General features: G+C 42.8%; 4 protein-coding genes across 5 annotated transcripts; 1 reads left to right on the top strand and 3 right to left on the bottom strand.

The window, feature by feature from the left end:
• Nucleotides 1–51: 51 nt before the first annotated feature.
• On the bottom strand, nt 52–2,278 carry LOC110858768. The gene is made up of 6 exons (XM_022107638.2): nt 2,139–2,278; nt 1,763–2,074; nt 1,619–1,683; nt 1,234–1,440; nt 870–1,102; nt 52–415 (listed from the first exon to the last, which is right to left on the bottom strand). Exons 2-6 carry the CDS (start codon nt 2,066–2,068, stop codon nt 294–296), a joined length of 933 nt encoding a protein of 310 aa, XP_021963330.1. The 5' UTR covers nt 2,069–2,074; nt 2,139–2,278; the 3' UTR covers nt 52–293.
• Nucleotides 2,279–3,393: 1,115 nt separating this feature from the next.
• LOC110858773 (remodeling and spacing factor 1) lies at nt 3,394–13,006 on the top strand. Of its 2 annotated transcripts, none has more exons than XM_022107644.2 (13): nt 3,394–3,763; nt 3,843–4,262; nt 4,342–4,412; nt 4,475–4,679; nt 5,028–8,000; nt 8,058–8,227; nt 8,606–9,728; nt 10,045–10,364; nt 10,524–10,660; nt 10,732–11,598; nt 11,660–11,803; nt 12,053–12,376; nt 12,543–13,006. In XM_022107644.2, exons 2-13 carry the CDS (start codon nt 3,869–3,871, stop codon nt 12,778–12,780), a joined length of 6,966 nt encoding a protein of 2,321 aa, XP_021963336.1. In that variant the 5' UTR covers nt 3,394–3,763; nt 3,843–3,868; the 3' UTR covers nt 12,781–13,006. The 2 variants fall into 2 exon arrangements, with proteins under 2 accessions (XP_021963336.1, XP_021963337.1); XM_022107645.2 differs by having other exon boundaries at nt 3,395–3,763; nt 11,660–11,788.
• A 324-nt stretch (nt 13,007–13,330) lies between these two features.
• On the bottom strand, nt 13,331–20,382 carry LOC110858774 (26S proteasome non-ATPase regulatory subunit 1). The gene is made up of 10 exons (XM_022107646.2): nt 20,109–20,382; nt 17,880–17,997; nt 17,296–17,802; nt 16,365–17,217; nt 15,974–16,303; nt 15,615–15,890; nt 15,064–15,453; nt 14,379–14,750; nt 14,193–14,316; nt 13,331–13,814 (listed from the first exon to the last, which is right to left on the bottom strand). Exons 1-10 carry the CDS (start codon nt 20,131–20,133, stop codon nt 13,735–13,737), a joined length of 3,075 nt encoding a protein of 1,024 aa, XP_021963338.1. The 5' UTR covers nt 20,134–20,382; the 3' UTR covers nt 13,331–13,734.
• Nucleotides 18,138–19,542, bottom strand: LOC110858775 (mitochondrial intermembrane space import and assembly protein 40-B). Its single transcript, XM_022107647.2, has 2 exons — nt 18,826–19,542; nt 18,138–18,760 (listed from the first exon to the last, which is right to left on the bottom strand). Exons 1-2 carry the CDS (start codon nt 19,179–19,181, stop codon nt 18,397–18,399), a joined length of 720 nt encoding a protein of 239 aa, XP_021963339.1. The 5' UTR covers nt 19,182–19,542; the 3' UTR covers nt 18,138–18,396.
• Nucleotides 20,383–20,531: the final 149 nt, after the last annotated feature.

Genomic DNA, 20,531 nt, shown 5'->3' with positions numbered 1-20,531 from the left:
TTTGAGTTTTTGAGTTTTTTGCATGAAATTTTGCACAATGTTACAAGTTGGTCAAGTGGATAGACCATATCTGGTATTTATTAGATGTTGATAATTTCTAATTAATTTCATAATTGGTGCTGAATTTATACAATTATTATATTTTTTTTATTAATGAATAACCTTGTAATCTTATAATTTATCTTGGATAATACAAGATTTAGTTTCACTTATTTTTGGAGAATTTTGGTGAGTAAAATTGCGGAACTGAAATTGATTTTTTGGCAAATTAATAACTCTTGTAAATTTTGCATTTACGGAATGCCACCGGTTTGTTGGGCGAAATCGGTCAATTTGACGAGCTGCCAAATTTCCTCGTTCGGATTAAGGATTGCGTTCCCATTGGCTTCCTCCCTTTTCAAGTTCAGCGCCCCAGCTATAAGTAAATCAAAAAATGCTATTTTAAAGTTTTTATTTATTTTTAATTCCTAAAAATTTCTTTAAATTTGTTGAAAGTTGAAATGCAAAAGTTTGCAAAGTTTAACGCCAATTACGAATTTACATGTTAATTGTCGTTGTTAAAATGTAACCAGATGGAACATCACGTTTGGATAAATATCTAAATGTCGTAAAAAAACCAAGTTTTTAAAATTTGAAAAGTTTACAAAATTATTTGACAAAAAAATCTTCGATGAAAATTAAAAGTTTGACTTGGCGAGACTTTTGTATCAAACTATAGTAGTTTAACAAATTTTAGTATAAAATTAATGGTTGCAAACTTTGCATATTACACAAAATTTACACGTTTATAAAATTCACGTGTTATAGCAAAATTTTCAAAATTTTCCACAGTTTATAATCATAAAAACCTTGGGGTTAAAAAAGCCTACCTTGAAAGAGTAATGGGAATATTGCGAGGAAATCTTTTGACTGTGATTGCTTGGTGAGTGCGTCCTGAAATGAGAGCAAGTGTAACTTCGTCTTCTTGCCGGAAACGGCGTCCATCAGGGTGGCGCAGTCCTTCAGCGACGCCGTGTCCCCCACAACTTCCAACGCCTCAGGAATCTTGTTCGGCTCCGAGAAAGCCAGCAGAGCCGCCTCCAAAGCAAAACGACCAATGTCCCTGCAACACAAAATCTTGTAAAATGTGCGAATTTAATATTAAATAAATGTCAATTTGGAGTCAGAGGGTAAAATGTTAGATTCTCTAGGTCACGATGCCTTTGGTCTTATTTGTCTCAGTGATTTAATTACTTTGCAGCTGTGAAGGCGATTGGTGTCTCGCCATTTCCGGGTACTCGCCACACCCCTTTTTTGCAATCCAGGCCCGCCCAAGTGCCAAAAGTGGATTCCATAATCATCCCGCAGTGAAAACGAACACGTTTTAAGCCCGTCTTCAATCCAACCTCAACCCAGTGCTCCTTCTTCTCAGCAAATACGGTGTGGTCAAGACCTCCCATCCTGCCAAACATATTACAGATTTATTTAGCAGAAAATCGCGTAAATTCATGAAACTCATCCAATTCCCATCTACATTTATGTGCATACATACCAACAAAAACAGAAATTTCTCAAAATTACAGATTTGAGTAATGCACCCGACGATTGCACACGCATTTAGCGTCTTGCCCTCACTCACCTTTTCGTATCGTAATGATTCGTCCCCCATTCTGACGGAAAGTAGACATCGACGCCGGTCATGACCTTAAAAATTTAAATTCATCGTAAAATTCCCAAAATTCCCAGCCAAAAATCCCTCCTACTAAAAAGTAAATTATGATACCATCGCTTCAAGCAGCAGCCTCCTCGCTTCCACGCTCCCAGGTCCTGTCCCCATCGCACAAATGACGACATCCACCCCTTTCAAGGCAGCCACGAGGGTTTCCTTCCTCGCAAAGTTCACCACCACCACGGTTGCACCCACATCTTTTAAGGCCACGCCTTTCTCGCCTTCTACCACCGCCTTACTCGACGCCAGGATCCTGACCTCTCTGACCCTCCCGGAAATCAGGGCGTCAAGGAAAGCCGGCGTCAGAAAGGATCCCACGTAGCCAAACGACCCCACAATCGCGATTACGGGCCGACCCATTATTTCCTGATTTTTATGAATTTATGAATTCTTCGATTTTGCTAATTCGTGAATTTTTATAAATTTTTACCTTCGAATTTTCGAGTTTTCTAAAATTCCCCTGTTTTTTAGGTGGGTCAGGTCGAGATGGGTACGTAAATTTGTGACGAGAATCTCGTGCTTACCACTTTAAACCCATGGAATGGAATGAAGGATGATGATGATAAGCACAGAATTAGCCGTGTTAAATTCCTTGGAAAATTGCATTGTTTTAAAGAGTGGTTATCATCATGATGTCAACATGTCTATATTTTAACACGGATTTCATCACTGATTTTACTTTAGTTTCGACGAAAGTAGTTTATTTATGTAGTAATCATTTCAAGTTGATAAGGTGAGTGTGCTTACATAAGTAAAGTAAGTGATGATAAGCATATGGATATAACGAGGGTTATCGGACTATTAGTAAAAATGTGCGTAAAAATGTGCAGTTAATGAAATACCAATAAAAATAAAAATCCAGGATATTTGATAATGTGCAATCATCTAAAAACATGATGAGAGATGAGATTAGGGAGGAAAATTGAGACAAAAATCTCACTTTTTATTTAAAATTTGCGATAAATTTGCAATTTTATTATAACAAATCGCCACTTCAAAATGTGTAAATTCAATTCACAAAGTACTTCAATTTAATTAAATACAAACGTTTAGCTTAAAGCCAATTATGAATTTTTACGATAATTTTATCTAGAAGTGTAAACAGATTTCCAGGTTGACTTGATCAAATTATAGGAAAAGTGAAAGGACGGGCTCACTTTTAGTACTTAGAGAGGCATTTTTTGTCAAAACCGTCCGACAAAAGGCCTAATCTGCACCCTTAAAAGTACTAAAAGTGAGCCCTTATCCTTTCACTTTTCCTATTATATCCTCACTGCACAATTTAAATATTGATGAAATTACAGAATAATCAAATGTTGTTAATTTTCAACCGGATACGACGCGTTTATAAATTTAGCAAGAAATTGTAACCCTATAAAATTTACACGATAATAAAATGACACGATTTGGAGGCAAATTGAGACCCAAAATCTCGCATTTTTATTCTCAATTTCTATTTTCCCGAGGAATTTGAGATTTTATTTATTAATCGTCTTAATTTAACTATTTCAATTCAGTAATTAATCATTATTTAAAGTTTATTAAATCCCTTTTATAAAAATACTAGCTTATCAATAAATTAAGATAAGTAAGTAGCTTATCATTTCTCTTCGTAATCTCAATTTGCATTTGACAGTCTCACATTCTCACTTTGCCCTGTTTCCTCCCCTGAAATAAAACTACCGCCAGGATGCGAACAAACTATAAAGCTAACTGACCACAATTAATCGCGTCGGTGTTATCTGTGACTCAATTTTTTACGTGACCACACCCCCTCCTCCGACTTACCTTATCATCTCCGTCCTGGCTTATCTGACATCCTGTCTGGATGCCCCTCTGTCTCTCGGTCGGTATCCTAGCAGTGAGTAATTTTTGCTGGGCTTTTCGCTCGGCTCCAGCCACCAACCAACTACACACACAAATCCAAACTACCGACCATATCACATCATAACAACATAGAAAAGTTTGCAAAAAATGAAGTTTAAGCAATTCAAGAAAAGTTAGGGTACATGGTGCACACCGGGTGGTTGCAAAAATTGGCGAGATAAGGTCAAGGTAAGGATTGAAATAAATAAACGTACTGTTTTTCCCTCTCTTCACAGTTTTCTCAACTTTGTACTTGCCACTTTTGCAGATTAATATTAGTCACGACGACAATAAATGATGGAGACGTCGTCGTCGGTTTCCTCCTCTCTCCCCGCGACGACGGCGGATGATGAAGATAAAATGGAGATAAGTGTCGAACCCCCAGAAGTGATGACGGCAAGTTTGACAAAAGTAGAAGAAAATGATGATGACAAGGCTCCCATACTTTCCCCGGTGGGACCTCCTCCGCTGGACAAAGTGGGAGGAGACACATCTCATCAAAATGGTGATGATGAAGAAAATAATGGCGATGAAGGGGACGATGACGAGCCTGAGTCGTCCTCCGAGTGCTTAGATGACCCCCATTTTGCCACGATTTGTTCCTTCATGGACAAATTTGGGCCTCTTTTACGCCTCGACGTCGTTCCGTATGACGATTTACAGGCCATGTTGGAAAGCACGACGTTAGGTGAGTGTCATTTTGTGAGATTTTACCTGCCAGTCATTTATAATTAATTCAACAAAACTCACAAATTTTTATTTCACAGTTCACGAGACACTTCTAAAACTACACATCGTCCTTCTCCGCCGCGTGTTCAAATCCGTCGCGGCCGACAAGGTTAGAAATTGTTATTCTCTCAATTAAAGCAAAATTTACTTATCAATTTATTTGTTTACAAGTGGGAGCGCTCAGTGGCGAAATTCTGCCACTTTTACTCCGCCCAAGACGGCTGGGAAATTGAACGTTTTGGTTACAAAAATGCCAAATTGCAAACAAAACTCCGCCTGCTCAAGCACCTCCTCGAAGCCCAGTTCGACTTCAATGTCAAGTTCAAAGCGGAAGTGAATAAGTTGGAGGCAGGCGATTTGCGGCTTGTTCCACTCGGTAAGAAATCATTATCAATTGATAACCACGACTATAATTAATTGTGCAATCGGTCCAAAAATCTTGCGAAATACATGTCCAATTGTCCAGATTTTTTGGTTAAAAAAATATTGGCAGTATTTCAAAATTAAAAGTTTCCCAATTTTATTTTATACCATCTCAATTAAACTTTGATCTTCAATAATTTTTAAACCGGGTGAGCTACAGAATTTTAATTTTAATTTTGAAATAATCCCAATTATGGATTAATATTCAAAAAATCTTAGTAAACTCATAAAGTAATGAAACATGTTAAAGGCTTATCTACGTTTATGAAATTTCTCTAACTTTTTGATATTTCCCACTCAGGCCAAGACTGCCAAGGTCAACTGTACTGGTATCAAGTCGACAATGACGCCAACCTCCGCGTGTATCGGGAAGATGTTGACGACGAAACTTGGGAAGTTGTCGCCTGCACGAGGAAAGGTCTCTGCGAGCTGATCGCGAAATTAGAATTGGGCGACGTAGCAAAAAAGCGGCCACCGGCAGGCAGCGGAGAAGGTGGTGGCGACGTCGGCCTGGATGAAGACGAGGACTCCAATTCTCTTGAAATGAAGGAAGTCGTCAAAGAAATTTTGTTAGACACTGGCAAATTTGAGGAGGAAGAAGATGACGATGATGACGAAGATGACGACGACGAGGAAGAAGAAGAAACAAGTCGCGACAGTAATAATAAAAAGTTAGTGGAAACCAAAACTGAAAATGGTCACGTGGTAGAAGTGGGAGAACAAGTGATTGCCACTAAGAGTGAAGTAAATATTAGTATTACATCTGAATCTGCGGGACAAGAAGAAGGGCAAGAAATAAGTAACAAAGTAATTAATGAGGTGGAGAAAGAACAACTCAAAGAAAGTGTCGTTGTCGCCGTTAAAAGTGAAACAGACAAAGTCCTCATTAAAAATGAAAGTGACATCGTCGCCATTAAAAGTGACATCGTCGCCATTACAAATGAAAGTGACATCGTCGCCGTTAAAAGTAACATCGTCGCCACTAAAATTGAATCCCCCGTCGTTAAAGACGAACAAGATGTCGACGAAAAGATGGAGACGACCACTGTTCTGTCCACCGAACAGATAATAAGTGAGGACAAGAGAGAAGAGGAAAACGTGAAATGTACAGAAGACGAGGAAAATGAAACGGGAAACAGTAACGACAATAACTTCGGAGAGAAATTATCTCTCCCATTGGCTGAGGAGGAGAAGAATCTTGCCATTGAGAAAGAAGACCCCGTCACAACGCCACCAATTCCCAACTCTGCACCACTACCACCACCTCCATCGGAAGAATGCACAGTAGATTCGGTGCCACAAAATGTTGAAACTGTTCCCCCCGTTGTCGAGAAGGTGGAGGAAATCACGATGCCGAAAGAGGTGGAGGAACCAGTCTGCGTCAAACAGGAGACATGGATCTGTGGCGAAACGAAGGCAGCAATTACACCAGAAGTAGTCAAAGAGGGAGAAGGAGTGACCATCACCTCCATCGTCCCTATACCTGAAGAAGTCCCCGTTACTGAGGAAAAATCAGTATTACCATCAGTTGCAGAAGAAAACCTGGAAGAAATAAAACCGGAAACGGCGTCATTATCTGAACCTCCTCCCGTCGAGAAGGACGTAAAAGTAGAGGAACCACCAACATTACCAGTTCAAGAACAGGAACAAGTTCTTCCTACCGTAGAGTTAGAAAATAAACCCCCAGAATCAACTCTTCCTTCCCAAGTCGTCCTTCGCGAAGATGAAAAACCTAGCCAAGATAAAACCGAGGAAACAAACCTGTCAAAAATTGATCATCTTCGTGTTCCCGAAGTGGAATCTACGTCACAACCGAAAGTAGAGTCCACTCCACAATTGGTAGTAGAGCCCACCCCACAACCGGTAGTAGAGTCCACCCCACAACCGGTAGCAGAGTCCACCCCACAACCGGTAGCAGAGTCCACCCCACAACCGGTAGCAGAGCCCACCCCACAAACGATAGCAGAGTCCACCCCACAACCGGAAGTAGAATCCACCCCACAACCCGTAGCAGAGTCCACCCCACAATCGGAAGAAAATGTTCCTCCTCCTCCAAAAGAAGAAGCCAAACCTCTCGTTGTTGTTCCTCAACAGCCACCACCTTCTCAAGAAATTGATCATATCACTAATAAATCTACTCCTCCGCCGGTCAAACCTAATCCATTCGGCTCTCTCGTCTCGTATGGAGCATCCTCCGATTCTGATGATGACGAAGACCACTCTGTTGACCCTCCTCCAAAAAGTCCTCAATCGAATAACAAGAGAAAGGCAGCTGACGACTCCTCTCCCTCCTCCACCATCGCGCAAGACCTTCAACCCGCTAAACTTCCCAAAGTTTCACCACCCCCACCACCAGAAAATCCCATCGTTGGCGAAGCCGTTGAAGAACCCGCCCTTCTAGTGACCGGTCTCGGCTCAGGCGCTCCTTGCCTCGGCGGGAACGTTCCGGATCCTGACGAAAACAATCAGAAAGAAAACGTCGCCGAAACCTCGACGGCCCCACAAGACGACGATGACACCAACAACCCCGCCGTCTCCCCAGTCAAGAAACGCGGTAGGGGTCGCCCTGTTCGGAAATCCGTGACACCAAAAAAAGCACCCGAAACGGAGGAAAATTCTTCCTCGACTCCACCCAAAAAACAACCCACTCCACGTGGCCGGAAACATCGTGAACTCGAACAACTCGGCGTTCCCCTCGACGCTCTGGAAGTCAATGGTGGCACCAACGAATCCAACGAGCGCCCTGTCCGCGCTTCGCGACGAATTGCACAAATCCGCCTCAAAGAGGAAGAAGAACGCCGCAAAATTGAAGAAGAACAACTCGCTCAGCTCAAAGCGGCCGCGCTTTTACGAAAACAGCAGAAAAAGTCGGCTGAAAATTCGGCTGTCGATGACACTGGTGGGGCGACATACCTTCCCGCTGAGGGGGACGAGTCTTCCTCGTCGTCGGGAGGAGATCACTCTGATGACATTGACGATTTCGCCATCCATCCAGGGAAAGGTAAAAAGGGGAAGAAGAAGGGGAAACGGGGTAGAAGAGGTCAGGGCGTCAAGGTCAAAAATGGAAAACCAGGGCGTCCCTGGGCGACAGATAGTTCGGATGATGACGAAGCTGTCGAGGAGGAGGAAGAGTATCACTATGACGTGGAAGAACCCCATGATCCCGACCATCTGCACTTTGACGATGGTAGTGACCATGAGTTTAGTCCTGAGAGCGATCTTGGCGAGGACGACGAAGCGCGACCCTATCGACACGCCAGGACAGCCAAGAGAGGTAAAAGATAGTTAAATTTTGGCGAGAATTATGCTAATTTTCCATATTTTCTTGTAGGTGAAGTTGCCGCAGAGGAGGAGACGGGATGCAAAAAATGCGGCAAGGGCGACCATCCCGAGTGGATTTTGCTCTGTGACAAGTGTGACCATGGTTGGCATGCGTCATGTCTTAAACCACAGTTGTGGGTTATTCCGGAAGGGGAGTGGTTTTGTCCACCGTGTCAACACGTGAGCCACTTTTGAACAGTTTTTCCTCATTTTGATACGCATTTGTCATTTGTGGAGATTTGAAATTTATTTTATTTTTAACATTTCTTCCAACTTTTTAAAAACGATCATCAATTTTTAGTCAATTATTAAGTGTTTATCACCAAGTGTTTATCTCCCCTCAAAATTATCCCTTTAAAAATGAAATTACATGTATTATCGTATTTTCACCTCGTCTAGTTTTTGTAAGTAAAAAAAGTCATTCCATTCGTATTGTAAGTTCCCATTGCATTTTGGAACTTACTTCTTTTTAAAATGAAGATTTTTAAAATACAAATGGTGATTTTGATTTCTTCAAATTTTCAAAGTAATTAACGCCATATTTTTTCCTCTTTTTAGAGCTCACTCGTCTCCAAACTCAACGAGAATCTCATCGAGTACGACAAACTATTAAAACGTCGAGAAAACGATATTCTAAAAAAGAAACGTCTCTCCTTTGTTGGCATCTCACTTGAAAACGTGCTCCCTCCCTCCTCCGATCTCACTTCCGGTCGGCCCAAATCCAAATCACCTTCTCCGGGACGACGCCACTCCAAAAATCGGGACCGTGACCACCGTAAATCTCGCTCTGGTGGCGGTCGTCGCCGCATAATCCTGTCTGACGAAGAAATCTCCGACAATTTCATCGCCTCGGACGACAACTCTTCAGACGAAGAAAAATCTCACCACAACTTCGACTCTGACGAAGACTCAAACGGTCCAATTTATCGCTTAAGAGCACGACGAAGCGCGAAAAAATTCGACTACAAGGAATACGACGACATGATCAATTCCGCCTGTCGGGCAAGCGACGAGGACGAATACGCCGAACTTGGCGGCGCTGACGAAGGCAAAGTTAACGGTGGCAAAGAATTGGGTGACGAAGAGGAAGAAGAAGTCGAAGAAGAGGAGGAAGAAGACATTTCCCGTGGCGGTGGTGGAGGAAAAAACGAAGCGTACGAACAACACTTGAAGGAAGCGGAGGAAGAAAAGGCGGCAAAAACGGCGGGACTTGCAAAACCGGAAGTTGTAGGAGAAGAACCTCCTGCTGCATCGTCGTCCTCCGCACCACCGCCATCGCGAGTTACTCACGACGATACGGAGGAGGACGAAGATGACGATGACGACGCTCCTGGTTTGACCGAGAAGGAGAAAAAGAGACGAAAAGAATTGAAAAAGGCGGCCGGAAATAAGCGGAAGAAGAGGAGTTTCCGTGATTTGGATGCTTATTCTGATGAGGACGCGTCGGACGAGGATTTCCGTGGGTCTGATGTCGACGAGGAGGATGAAGAAGGGGACGACGTTGTGGAAGGAGAGGAGGAATCGGACTGGTCTGGAGACAGAGAGGATGATTCGGACGACTCCATCGCGGCCGAAGCTAAGAATAAGAGGAAAGGAGGGAAATACGGCAGGAAAGATGAGTACTTGGAGGTCGGCGCTGTTAGAAGGTCAACCAGGTCGAAGAGGAAGGCACGGATTTCTTGTGAGTTGTTAATCTTTTCTCTCGATTAAGTCACATGTAAAACCTATTTTACGGAAAACCAGCTGTTCAAAATTTTCGTAAAAACCCTGTTCGGAAAACCTGTTTTCTATTTTTTTAAAATTATTTCAGAGCTACTATTTGTTTTTTATACTTATGAATTAATTATTTTGGAATATGTAACTTTGCCCTAAATTTTGTGGGACAATTTTTCCAGTTTTTACGAACATGTATCAAAATTAACAACCGGTTTTCAAAATCGTTTAATTTTTAATGACCTATTTCGATATATATTTACTATGATTATGATTTTTTGCAGATGACGAGAGTGACGAAGATGACGATGACGACGAGGATGCAGGCGACAAGTGGAATTCAGCCGAGTCCGAAGAGGAGGAAGAGGAAGAGACACCGTCCGAGTCGGATGACGAAACGTATGGAAAATCGAGGCGTAAGAAGGCTCCGCCTCGCTCCAAGGCTGGCTCGACGCCGAGATTCCTTCTGGGTGCTAGTTCCTCATCCTCGAAGAAGCAGGGTTCTGGTAGTAAGGGGAGGAAAAAATCGGGTGGCGCGTCCGGTGGCGCTAAAAAGAAGAAAAAGCGCGTCGATGACGAAGAGGTCGATCGAGCTTGGAGCAGTGTAAGCATTTCCATCAAAATTTTGTCAAAATCTCGAATTTAATGACTAATTTTGAATCAGTTTTGACAAAAATTGACTATTTAATTCCCTAATTTATAATGTTGTCAGACTTCCCGATTTCATGACCAATTAATTTAATTTTGTTTTCTTTCTTTCTAGTCGCAAGGCAGTAAAGCGAAACGTTCCGCAGCTGAGGAGAAAGTCGAGCGGCGCACGCGGGGGCGAAAAATCAACTTTAAAGACATCCTCGACTCTGGAGAGTCGGACGATGAAGGTATCGTTCATCCAAAGAGAAGGTAACTGAATATAAATAATTACATAATTTTTTTGCCACCACCATGCAAAATCTAATTTTTTCCCCTTTCAGACGATTGTCCAGCGGAGAGGACGAAGACGAAGCGGAAGCTTCACGTCGTCTCGCAGAAAAAATCAAGGCAGCCAATCAGCGTGAAGCGGCCATGTATGCAGCACGCCAAAAGGAACAACGAGCTCAATCCAGCGCTGCTGCTAGCGTAGAAGAGTCGACCCCTCCTCCTCTCGGAGAAAATGTGACCATTGCAGAAAATGCGGATGATATCAAGCCCAAAATTCTCCTCCCACCACCACCACAACTACAACAACCAGCACCACCACCTTTGATCCTGGAGGAGAATAAAGACATCATGGCCAGCAAGGGAAAGAACGGCGGGGTAAAAACCGAGCAAGAAAGTCATCCAATCGACCCCCCAAAACCGGTAGTAGCTCCGCAGCCACTCCTCATCCCTCCCCTCCCACCAATCCCGGTACTTTCACTGCCCATCGCAAGCATGATGTCGACCCCTGTTACCTCCACCCCTCCACCACCTGCACCATCCACTCTTGAAATGGAGTTAGCCATGTCGAAACCCGTCCCCGCTCCACCATTGCCACCCCTTCTCATCAAAGCATTGGGCCGTGGGAGCAGTAAAAGTAAGAAGAAATCCAGCAGCGAGGATCACAAAGATAAGAAAATGATCCTCATCGAAGATCAGGTCATTACTGGGAAGAAATCGTCGTCACATCATCGCGGATCGTCTTCGTCTCCAACATCTGCACCATCCGCGATCAATGTGACGATCCAACACGCCTCGGGACCAGTGCCGGTGGGGAGTAGTCAGGCAGGCGGTGGAGGAATGGGGATGCCACTGGATATTACAAGGGTACCGAATCCTGGACTATTTCCGGGAGGACCACCCAATCCGAGAGATATGATGAGGTGAGGCTCAGAAAATTTGAATTTTTGACACGATTTTTATTTTGAATTGGTTTTTGTGTAGGTCATTTCATCCGATGTGGGGGAGAAATCCGGGTCCGCCACCGCCCGGCTATGGTCCACCGGGATCGATAGGGAAACCACCCCCATTGAATAACTCACCTTTCATGCAACAACATCCCTCACAGGCCAGGTGGGGTTTCGATAAGTATTCAGAGATATAATTTTATTAAGATAATTTTGATAAAAATTTAAAAAAAATTGCTCTTTAAATTGATCAAATTAAATTAAAAGTTTGTCACGATTTAACGTCAAATTGAAAAAATAGCGAAAATTTTGATATTGATTATATTGTATAGATTAATTTTTTGAAGTATCTTAATTTTCTAAGAGGCCTTTGCAAGTTTTTAAATTGATATTAGACCTAAAATGTGTAATTTTTTACCCCATTTTCCAGAGGGCCGAGTTATCCCCCATCCGGTCCACCTCTCCGAATTCCGAACCCATCCAACAACCCTAACGCGCTGCAACAAGCGTTTCAACACTTTCAACAACAACACCAACGTCGCGAAGGTGGGGGTGGACCTCCTCCCACCAGCGGCGGTGGGGGTGGAATGTATCGCCCATCGCCACCCGGCTCTCTTCCACCCGGACTGCTGGCTGGCTTTCAAAACTCACCGGAACGTTTCTTCGGCGGTCACCCGTCGCCATACGGGTACGGGATGTTACCTCCGCAAGGGCAGCAGGGCTTCTTTGGCCCCACACCGTTTGATCCCTTCAGGTAAACAAAATTCTCACTCACTCAAATGTTTCCAATTTGAGGTTGTTTATTTTTGACAAATTTTCTTCACAAGAATTTCTTCAAACAAGTGTTTTAAACAATGCATCCTAAAATTTCTTACTCTCAAACAATCAAAATTTATAATTTTTGACCCCCATTTTTGCAGACCGGCGGGAAGTGATACGTTCAAAGATGACCATCCCTCCCCTCCTCCACCACGTCCTACCCCCACCACCAACGCGCCATCGACACGCCCCGGTGGTTCTTCGCCCCCAATTATTCACCACCACGCCGCCCCCTCCTCGAAAGACGATGCCGTCGTCGTCCCCTCTTCCGAGAGCGAGTTTGGCGGTTTAGTCTCTTACTTTAGCAGCCAAAGAAGCGAGGAAGATATGGACACGTGAATAATTAATTTCTCCAAAACGGACACGTGTATTAATTAATTAACCAATAAATCCAAACTGGAAGAGTCATCAACACTTAACTAAATTCATCCTTAACTTAACACTTTAACAAATATGAAATGAAACCAATCTCTCTTCACTGATCTGAGCAATGTGCACACCAAAGGGAAAAAGATCATGTTAAGATAAGATAATTAATTAATTAGCTCAGTAATTAGTGGAAAAACTAAAAAACTGGAAATTCAGAAGGAGCCCTTAAAAATACTTAATTCTTGACACGTGATTTTTCGTGATGGGGATACAACTATTTGTATTTTATATCTTTTGTACTAACCTGTGAAACTAACTTAATTATTTATCTCTCCAAAACAGAGTAATTAGTTAATTAATTAATGGATAAGAGGTGACGGTGTAATTTTTAAGGGATAAGGCAAGTATTACCCATGATAAATATGATATGATATGATATGACAAGCCAATTTGTAAACCCGTTGATTTCCATTCTAGTAAAAAAATGTAAGTGATGTTGTTGCAGTGTCAAAACCACGTGGTCACGATAATCAAAAAAATCAGCGATTCTCATTATTGTTGTACTTTTAAATAAGTGAAATGTGAATTTCTGTACTCGTTGTGTCCTGTATTTGTTCTTAAATATTATGTATTATTGTTCCATTTATTTATGTGGGGTTTATTTTTATAAATACTTAATTTTTATTATCAAATTATTGAATTAATTTGATTTTTAATGATAATAATAAAATTACTTACTTATTAAAGACATGATGATCGTGGGAGTGAAATTGTGGCTTATTATTATTATTGTTATTAATTACTAATTGTAAACATAAATATTCCTCCAAGTAATCATCATCTTGTAGATAGAAAATTGGGCGAATAATTACACAATAATTTTTCATTTTTTACATTAAATTTCATGGTTTGAAGAGGATAGCTTCAGTCTTCGATATCGTTATACTCGAAGGGTTCCGGGGGCGAAGGTTCGTCCTCTTCCTCCTCCTTTTTCGGACCACATGCTGCAGAAAACGAAGAACGGATTAGTGTCATAATTAATTATTAAAGTGCCAACACTACGTGATGTTAACCAATAGTAAGATAAACAGGGTAAGGCAAAAATCCCGGGTTTTACTGTGTTTTACGCAATGTTTGTGAGATGAAATGATAAACGCTAACTTTACTCGTCATAAAATCTACAAATTTAAAATATTTCTCAGATTTTCTCAGAGAACTTAATTCTGATTGAATAAGTTTTGGCAAATTGGTTTGCTTGACTTATTTCATGAAAACGCAGACAAATAAAAACCCGAGTAAAAGCATCGCGTTCAAGTAATTTACAATCCAGCAAAACCAGGGATTGGGATTAGAATACCCTGAAGATAAGCTCTTCTACAAACCTGCCACAGGTTGCACCAATTCCACCGGGTCGGTTGGGTTGCTATCCTTCACGAGAATGATTCCTCCAGAGGTGATATCCTTAATAGCTTTGAATCGCTTCCCAGTCATTTCCATGAAACGCAACTGCAAAATGTTAAATATGATGAATTTTCAAATTTTTAGCGATGATAGATAACCCAACGCACCTGCTGCTTCATTACTCTGGCCGGATTCTTTAACAATTCAAATGTTGGTTCCTCCTTTTTTACTTCGATCACGATTTTTTCAGCAGATTCGGTCTTGACGACGTCCTCGCCTTCCTTCTTGTCCTCCTTCTTTTTTTCTTTGGCTGTTTCGACCGGGGCGACGTCCACTTCCATGGGTTCCTCTTTCGCCGAGGTGGACAGCTTTGTTGCCGGGGTAGAATCTTTCTCCGCCTCGCGTCGTTTCGCCTTTGCCGTCACGGAGAGGATTGCGGTAGCGACGCGCTCCTTTTCTTCCTTCTTGGCCACCTCGAGTGGTGGTGGGTACGCGAAGGTGGATGGCTTAATGTTCGACTTGTACTCCAAGACGGGCATCTGCGTAGAAAATAAATAATTAATTTTAATCGCCGTTTTTTCAAAATTTGTGTTACAAAATATATGTAAATTTTGGTAGAAATTTCCCTGTGAATTGTGACATTCTTTTCAGCGAGATTGGGTTGATTTGGGGAGAAAGTTGTGCAAAACATGAGTTAATTGTAGCTATTTTTTCAAAACTCAAGGCAAGCTTCTAGTTTCAAGTTGAAAATTTCTTGAATATTTTAGACATGCAATTTGTTTCATTTGATAAACAACGAAAGGATTATTTGTAGAAAATTTCGTTTTTTAAAAGTCCCAACTTTTCTTTTACCTCGAGCGACTTATTGACCGCGACGATGCACGTGGGCGCGAAGGCTAGTCCGAGTGAGAGGGACATGGGGAACCAGTACCAGTAGTGCGTGAAGAGAAGCATGCCTACGGCCCCCTGGAGCCACACGTGTCCCGTCCTTGAACTCAGTGAGACCGTCACGTTCCTACCGCCACCATCGATGATTCCTTGAGCCAGAATTGCGCCAAATTTCGCCATTACGTCGTCATGCTTGTCATTCAGCACTTTGGTGTAGAGAGCGCGGAACTCCTTCACTTTGGGGCAGGTCACTTCAGTTTGTTGGATGAGGACCATGGCCGATGCTAGCAGGGCGCCTTGTCTCACGTAATTCACAGAGTCCTGTGTTAGAGGCTCGATCAGGGAGATGGCATCCTGAACAAAATAAATACAATTAATTTAGAGTAAGTACAAATCATTCACATTTAGACAAGTTATAAAATTTTGAGTAATAGAAAAATTCTAAAAGCTCTACAAACAAATTTCATACTAATCTTCAAAATGTTATTGAGAAATTAAATTTGTAAAATAATTACCTTGCTGCCCGTCCCCGCACACGCGATTCCGATCGCCATCGCGGCCCCATATCGGACGTGCGGATTGTACGACTCGGTCAACAGCGAGACGACGGAAGGACACTGCTCCGGCGTTCGGAAGAGGAGGAATCCCAGCCCAATTACGGCGGCGCGTCGCACGTCGTCATTGACATCGGAAACGGCTACCTTCAACAACGTCTGGATCGCAGAGTTGGCGGCAGTCCCGCAATAGGCCATCGCCACGCAGAAAACACCAGCACGTCGGAGTAGGGAATCCTACGGAGAAAATAAATCAATATTAGTTTCCAGCTAATTTTCTGCGCAAATTTAGAAAGATGTTAGTGTAAAAATGTTCCCACCTTGTCTGAAAGAAGGGTCGTGATGAGAGCATCGGCTCCCTCCAACTTCCCAAAGCAGAGGAACGAAATACCCAGCGCAAGTCCTCTCAGAATCTTCTCATGCTGCGTCTCTCTCGCGTAGGCAATCATATCCGTCACTGCCGTCTCGTTCATCGACCCCAGCATCGTCAACCCCATAGCGATCCCGGCCGCTTCACCCGTCACAGCGTCATCCTGATACAAATTGTTCTTCAGAATCTCGTACACATCTTGACGCACTGTTCCCAGCCCCATCGCTGCCAATCCAAGACCGAGACACCCTCCGTGACGGATCATCTCGTTCGGAGCGTCCTACAAACCAGATTTTGTATCATTTTTGAATACAATTTGCATAAAAAAATTAGCGACATACCTTCAACTGTGTCAACAAATAATCAATAATGCCTCCACCATGATTCGCATGAATAATTCCCAATGCATACAGCGCTCCTCCCTCCGAATATCCGGACGTCGCAGCGCCCCCATCCCTCGGGAGGTACGATTGCATTAAACTCCTCGCCTCGGTCTCGTGTCCTCGATGAATCACACCCAGACTTCCGGTCGCAGTAAATTTCGCCCAATTCGTCGCCCTCGCCAACCAGTCGAGATTCTCGCGGAGAAATTGGTCGGACGTGGTGCCCGAGTGCATGAAGGAGTTGGCAATGACGGTGGCCGTGTGACAGATCGAGACACGGACGGAATCCTTCGTCTGCTTGAGAATCATGAGGTCCGACTTGTTTGAACGGACGAGGAATTGCAACTGCAACGCGATGGTGACCTCGCCCCCCAAAATTTTGATCATCTGCTCCCAATGTTTCTTCATTTCGTCGGATACCGCGACTTTTGGAGGCGCAGCCGTAGCTGCGACGACTGCTGGTGGCGTTGGAGTAGCAGTTGTAGTAGCCTCCCCTTCCGGGGCGATGACCTGTGTCTCCGCAGTAGAAATGTCGTCCGTTGCTGCTGGTGGCATGGGTTGGTCAGCCCCTTCAGCTTCAGTTGGAGCCGCCGGTGTCGCCACGACGGCTGCAACAGGTTGAGGGAGGAAAGCGGCCTGATTCCGTTTCAAAATAGCGAGCACACGCGCGAGAAAATTCTGGGTGGCGCTTTCATACAAGTCGAAACCAATCTGGTAAGCCATCAGTTGACTCTCGGCACCGCGAGAGGATAGTTTCTCAATCACGAGGGCCGCTTCTTCTGGATTGTCGAGGTAGATTAAACACTGACACCTGAGAAAGTTGGGCAATTAATTAATTAGTTAATTACTAATAAAATTAACTACGCATCTTAACAATAATTATCCTCACATCGAGACATAGTCCGGACTCGGTAATCCTGCATAAATCCCGATCAAACTCTTTAAAATCTCGTCCCTCCAACCCCTCTCGCCAATCAGGGTCATTGCAACGCGAAACGCGTATGCCAACATTTCCGTCTCGTTGCCCGAATTCATGATGGCAGAGCCGAACATGTCCATCCGTCTGGTTTCGAGGGCCACGCCGAGAGCTTGTTTGTACTGCTTGTCCTTGAAACACTGTTCGAACATGCGGTCAACTATGGTCCCGAGACGAGGGTCGATACTGTTTTCGGTCGTTTTGTCGAGGCGGAGGTGAATATAGCGGTCAAGACATTTTGCTAGGATGGTTTCAATGTACTCGTTCCGTTGAGATAGGTCGAAAAGCGGGCCGGCTGCAAGGGCAAACTCGAGCGCTTCTCCAAAAGAGCCGAGGTGATAGTAGACCTTAGACAGGATGAGGGACGCGAGTTGACGGTCGCGTTGAGGCAGGGGAGACTCTGCTTCTTGCAAAATCTCGCTAAATAGAAGAAATTATATCAATTATAAATTTTTGCACAGCAAATTAAATAATTTGAATTATTTTTGAGTCTTTACATTTTCGTAATGTAATCGGCAATCTCGGGCCAGAATTCGTTGACGACCTGGTCCAATTTCTTCAAGGCGTAGGACTTGAGCTCGTGTTGTTGCTCGTCGAGCAGGGCGATGATGCCGGCTGTGGAAGAATTAAGTAGGCAATAATGATTAGTTACGGTACGGTCCACAAAATGCACATTATGCATTTTATCATCAGAGTGATGGTGGTGCAAAATTTCCCAATAAATGAATAACAACGTAGATTTCACACGCTTCTCATTATTTTTTTACCATCTTTCTTTATCAATCAAATTCAACAACAACAAAGTTTTGATAAATTAGTACCATGAGGAGCTCATATCATTAATTAACCTGACTCTACTGGTTGACCTATGACCTGACTTATTGGCCCGTTTACTTTCTCTCTACTTATGAACTAATTAAGTATTCATTCATCTCTCTTAAATATTTCTTTCACAAAATTAAACAATAAAATTGACAACTTTTCAAGCAAATAAATTTTTTCAAGCCGATGAATTCAAATCATGGCAGGCCTTCCTGGCGCAGGAGGTATCAGTGGTTTGTGTTCTGGCGACGGAGATGGTGACGACGTTTTCTTCTGTGGTGGTGGCGGCGCTGGTGATTTTTCTTCTTCCTTCTGATTCTTGTCTTTGCTATGTTTTCTTTCCTCCTCTTCGCCGAATACTTTGAGTTCCTCTTCATCAAATTGAATCCCATCCTCGGCACCTTCTTCTGCATCGATGTCGTCTTCGTCATCCTCGCCAAGTTCGTCTCCGTCGCCATCATCATCGGGAGATTTATACAGCTCAGGATATTTGGAGAAGCAAATGTGCATATCTTTAAAAGAGGGGAAGCATTCTGATCCTTTCGGCTCATCTTTACTGTAAATTTATTCAAGTTAATTACTACTTTTGCTACTAAATTAATAAATAATTAGTTTTCATACCTATAGTGAAAGCATGAAAAAGCGGCACGAAATTCTGTAGCGCACGGTCCATGGGCTGCTCCCCCAAGGCACGGACACTCCCAATTGATCTCGCCGTTGGGTAAGATGGGCCCGTACTTTTTGGCGTCGTAGTCATCCGGGTTGAACGGTTCGAGTTCAACGCCTTCCTCTTCGTCGCCTAATTCGGCGTCAGTCTCATGAACGATGCTGTCATCTTCTTGATTGGAGGAGGGAGATTTTTTGGTTAAAGATGATGAAGAGTCTCCACTCGGACCGGGGGATGGAGAACGCGATCGCGTTGGACGACCCCACATCCGGTCAATCATTTCTTCCTCGCGGGACGATACGCCACCCATGACGAATCGAGACGAGAAGGGGTGTGACCAGGAAAAGATGATGACGAAATCCACGAGACAAAGGTCAAACTTTAGGATTCGCTGGATAAACCAAATACCACCACGGTCGTTGACGAAACAGATCACAATAAATCAGGAGGCTGACGATGTCGACGAGGTGACCAAGTCGTGACGAGATTACGAAAAGAAACCGGCGAATTTTCAGTTTTTTTTGCACAAGAAAAACTTGCAAAGTCAGAGCTCGTGTGACGAAGAAAAAGTTGAGCGCAGAGCATGTCAAATCCGCCGCCGGGGTGGAACGAGATTTAGTGAGACGGAGAAGATGAAACGGTATTTTCGACAAAATGCGATGGCGAAAATCGAATCAAATGGCGACAAATTTATGATGATGATAAAGCGACCATCTAGCGACACACCCACTTCGCAAGGTTATCGAATTACAATTAAGTTGTAGAAATTACCCAGCTTTCTCAAGTAGATAAAATCATAAAACCCAGCCGGTGGAATAAATGGCGACAAATTGTGACGACAAGTAATTTTAGTAGCGTTACAACTAGTTACAAGTGTAAATAAATATGTAGTTTACTCTTATTACATAAGAAATGAGGCTCAAAAGATGAAATGTTTGTGCAACGTTCCAACTTTTGGGCAAATCGCATATTCAACTTGGAAAGTTATCCCCGTTAAAATCAAAGATGTATAAAACCAAAACTTGTACTAATATGATTTATCAATAACAATTAAATTAGTAACTAGAACCTAGTTAACCATAATCGTTATTTTTTTACAGAGGAATTAACTTGGTTCAATTTTACATAACCAAAAAAATCCTCCTCCTCTAAAATATTATGCTATATTGCCTGACCTGACTAATTAATTATGCTATAATGCCAGGCAAACAAATTAATAAAATCATTTTATACTCACCTGCCGACGTAAGAACGGATGTCATCCTGTTTCTTGAAATTTAAAACTTTTAAAAACTGTTGAAACGTTTATATTTTCCGATCCTTCGACACTTTTCAATATTTTCCCCTTATCCCACCCTCGTCGTAATTAAGATAAGGAGCTGATTAACTTAACTTTTACTACTTAGTTTTTGAAATTTTTGGCAAACTTATTATATTTTTGCAACAATAAAAAAAAACTCGCCGTGTTGTGTAAGTGAGAAGTGAGAAAGAGGATGAATTGCAATTTGGTGTATGTTTTGGGGTGACTCAACTCGAATTCAAGATTCCGCTTGCTGACAACCCGTCTCCGTCCGCCCCATTTGCTTCGTCTCATAAAAACATGACGCCATGACGCCAAGACGTCGACACGGTTCCCTTCATGTGCCACCCCCACATTATT

Source organism: Folsomia candida, unplaced genomic scaffold, assembly GCF_002217175.1.
Source record: "Folsomia candida strain VU population unplaced genomic scaffold, ASM221717v1 Fcan01_Sc022, whole genome shotgun sequence".
NCBI classification, from domain to species: domain Eukaryota; kingdom Metazoa; phylum Arthropoda; class Collembola; order Entomobryomorpha; family Isotomidae; genus Folsomia; species Folsomia candida.
The sequence above is the reverse complement of the archived record's forward strand: the minus strand, read 5'-3'. Positions and strand labels throughout refer to the sequence as shown.

Excerpts from the sequence above, each read along its gene's own strand:
- LOC110858768 (XM_022107638.2), bottom strand. The coding sequence starts at position 2,068 with ATGGGTCGGCCCGTAATCGCGATTGTGGGGTCGTTTGGCTACGTGGGA. Across the intron at positions 1,103-1,233 it reads ATCGCCTTCACAGCTGCAAA|GGACATTGGTCGTTTTGCTT; the intron begins GTAATTAAATCA and ends TTTGTGTTGCAG. Across the intron at positions 416-869 it reads ATTCCCATTACTCTTTCAAG|CTGGGGCGCTGAACTTGAAA; the intron begins GTAGGCTTTTTT and ends ATTTACTTATAG.
- LOC110858773 (XM_022107644.2), top strand. The coding sequence starts at position 3,869 with ATGATGGAGACGTCGTCGTCGGTTTCCTCCTCTCTCCCCGCGACGACG. Across the intron at positions 11,599-11,659 it reads AATCCGAGAGATATGATGAG|GTCATTTCATCCGATGTGGG; the intron begins GTGAGGCTCAGA and ends GTTTTTGTGTAG. Across the intron at positions 11,804-12,052 it reads GCCAGGTGGGGTTTCGATAA|AGGGCCGAGTTATCCCCCAT; the intron begins GTATTCAGAGAT and ends CCCATTTTCCAG.
- LOC110858775 (XM_022107647.2), bottom strand. The coding sequence starts at position 19,181 with ATGGGTGGCGTATCGTCCCGCGAGGAAGAAATGATTGACCGGATGTGG. Across the intron at positions 18,761-18,825 it reads TTTTCATGCTTTCACTATAG|TAAAGATGAGCCGAAAGGAT; the intron begins GTATGAAAACTA and ends ATAAATTTACAG.
- LOC110858774 (XM_022107646.2), bottom strand. The coding sequence starts at position 20,133 with ATGACATCCGTTCTTACGTCGGCAG. Across the intron at positions 15,891-15,973 it reads CGACCCTTCTTTCAGACAAG|GATTCCCTACTCCGACGTGC; the intron begins GTGGGAACATTT and ends TTTTCTCCGTAG. Across the intron at positions 14,751-15,063 it reads CGGTCAATAAGTCGCTCGAG|ATGCCCGTCTTGGAGTACAA; the intron begins GTAAAAGAAAAG and ends TTTTCTACGCAG.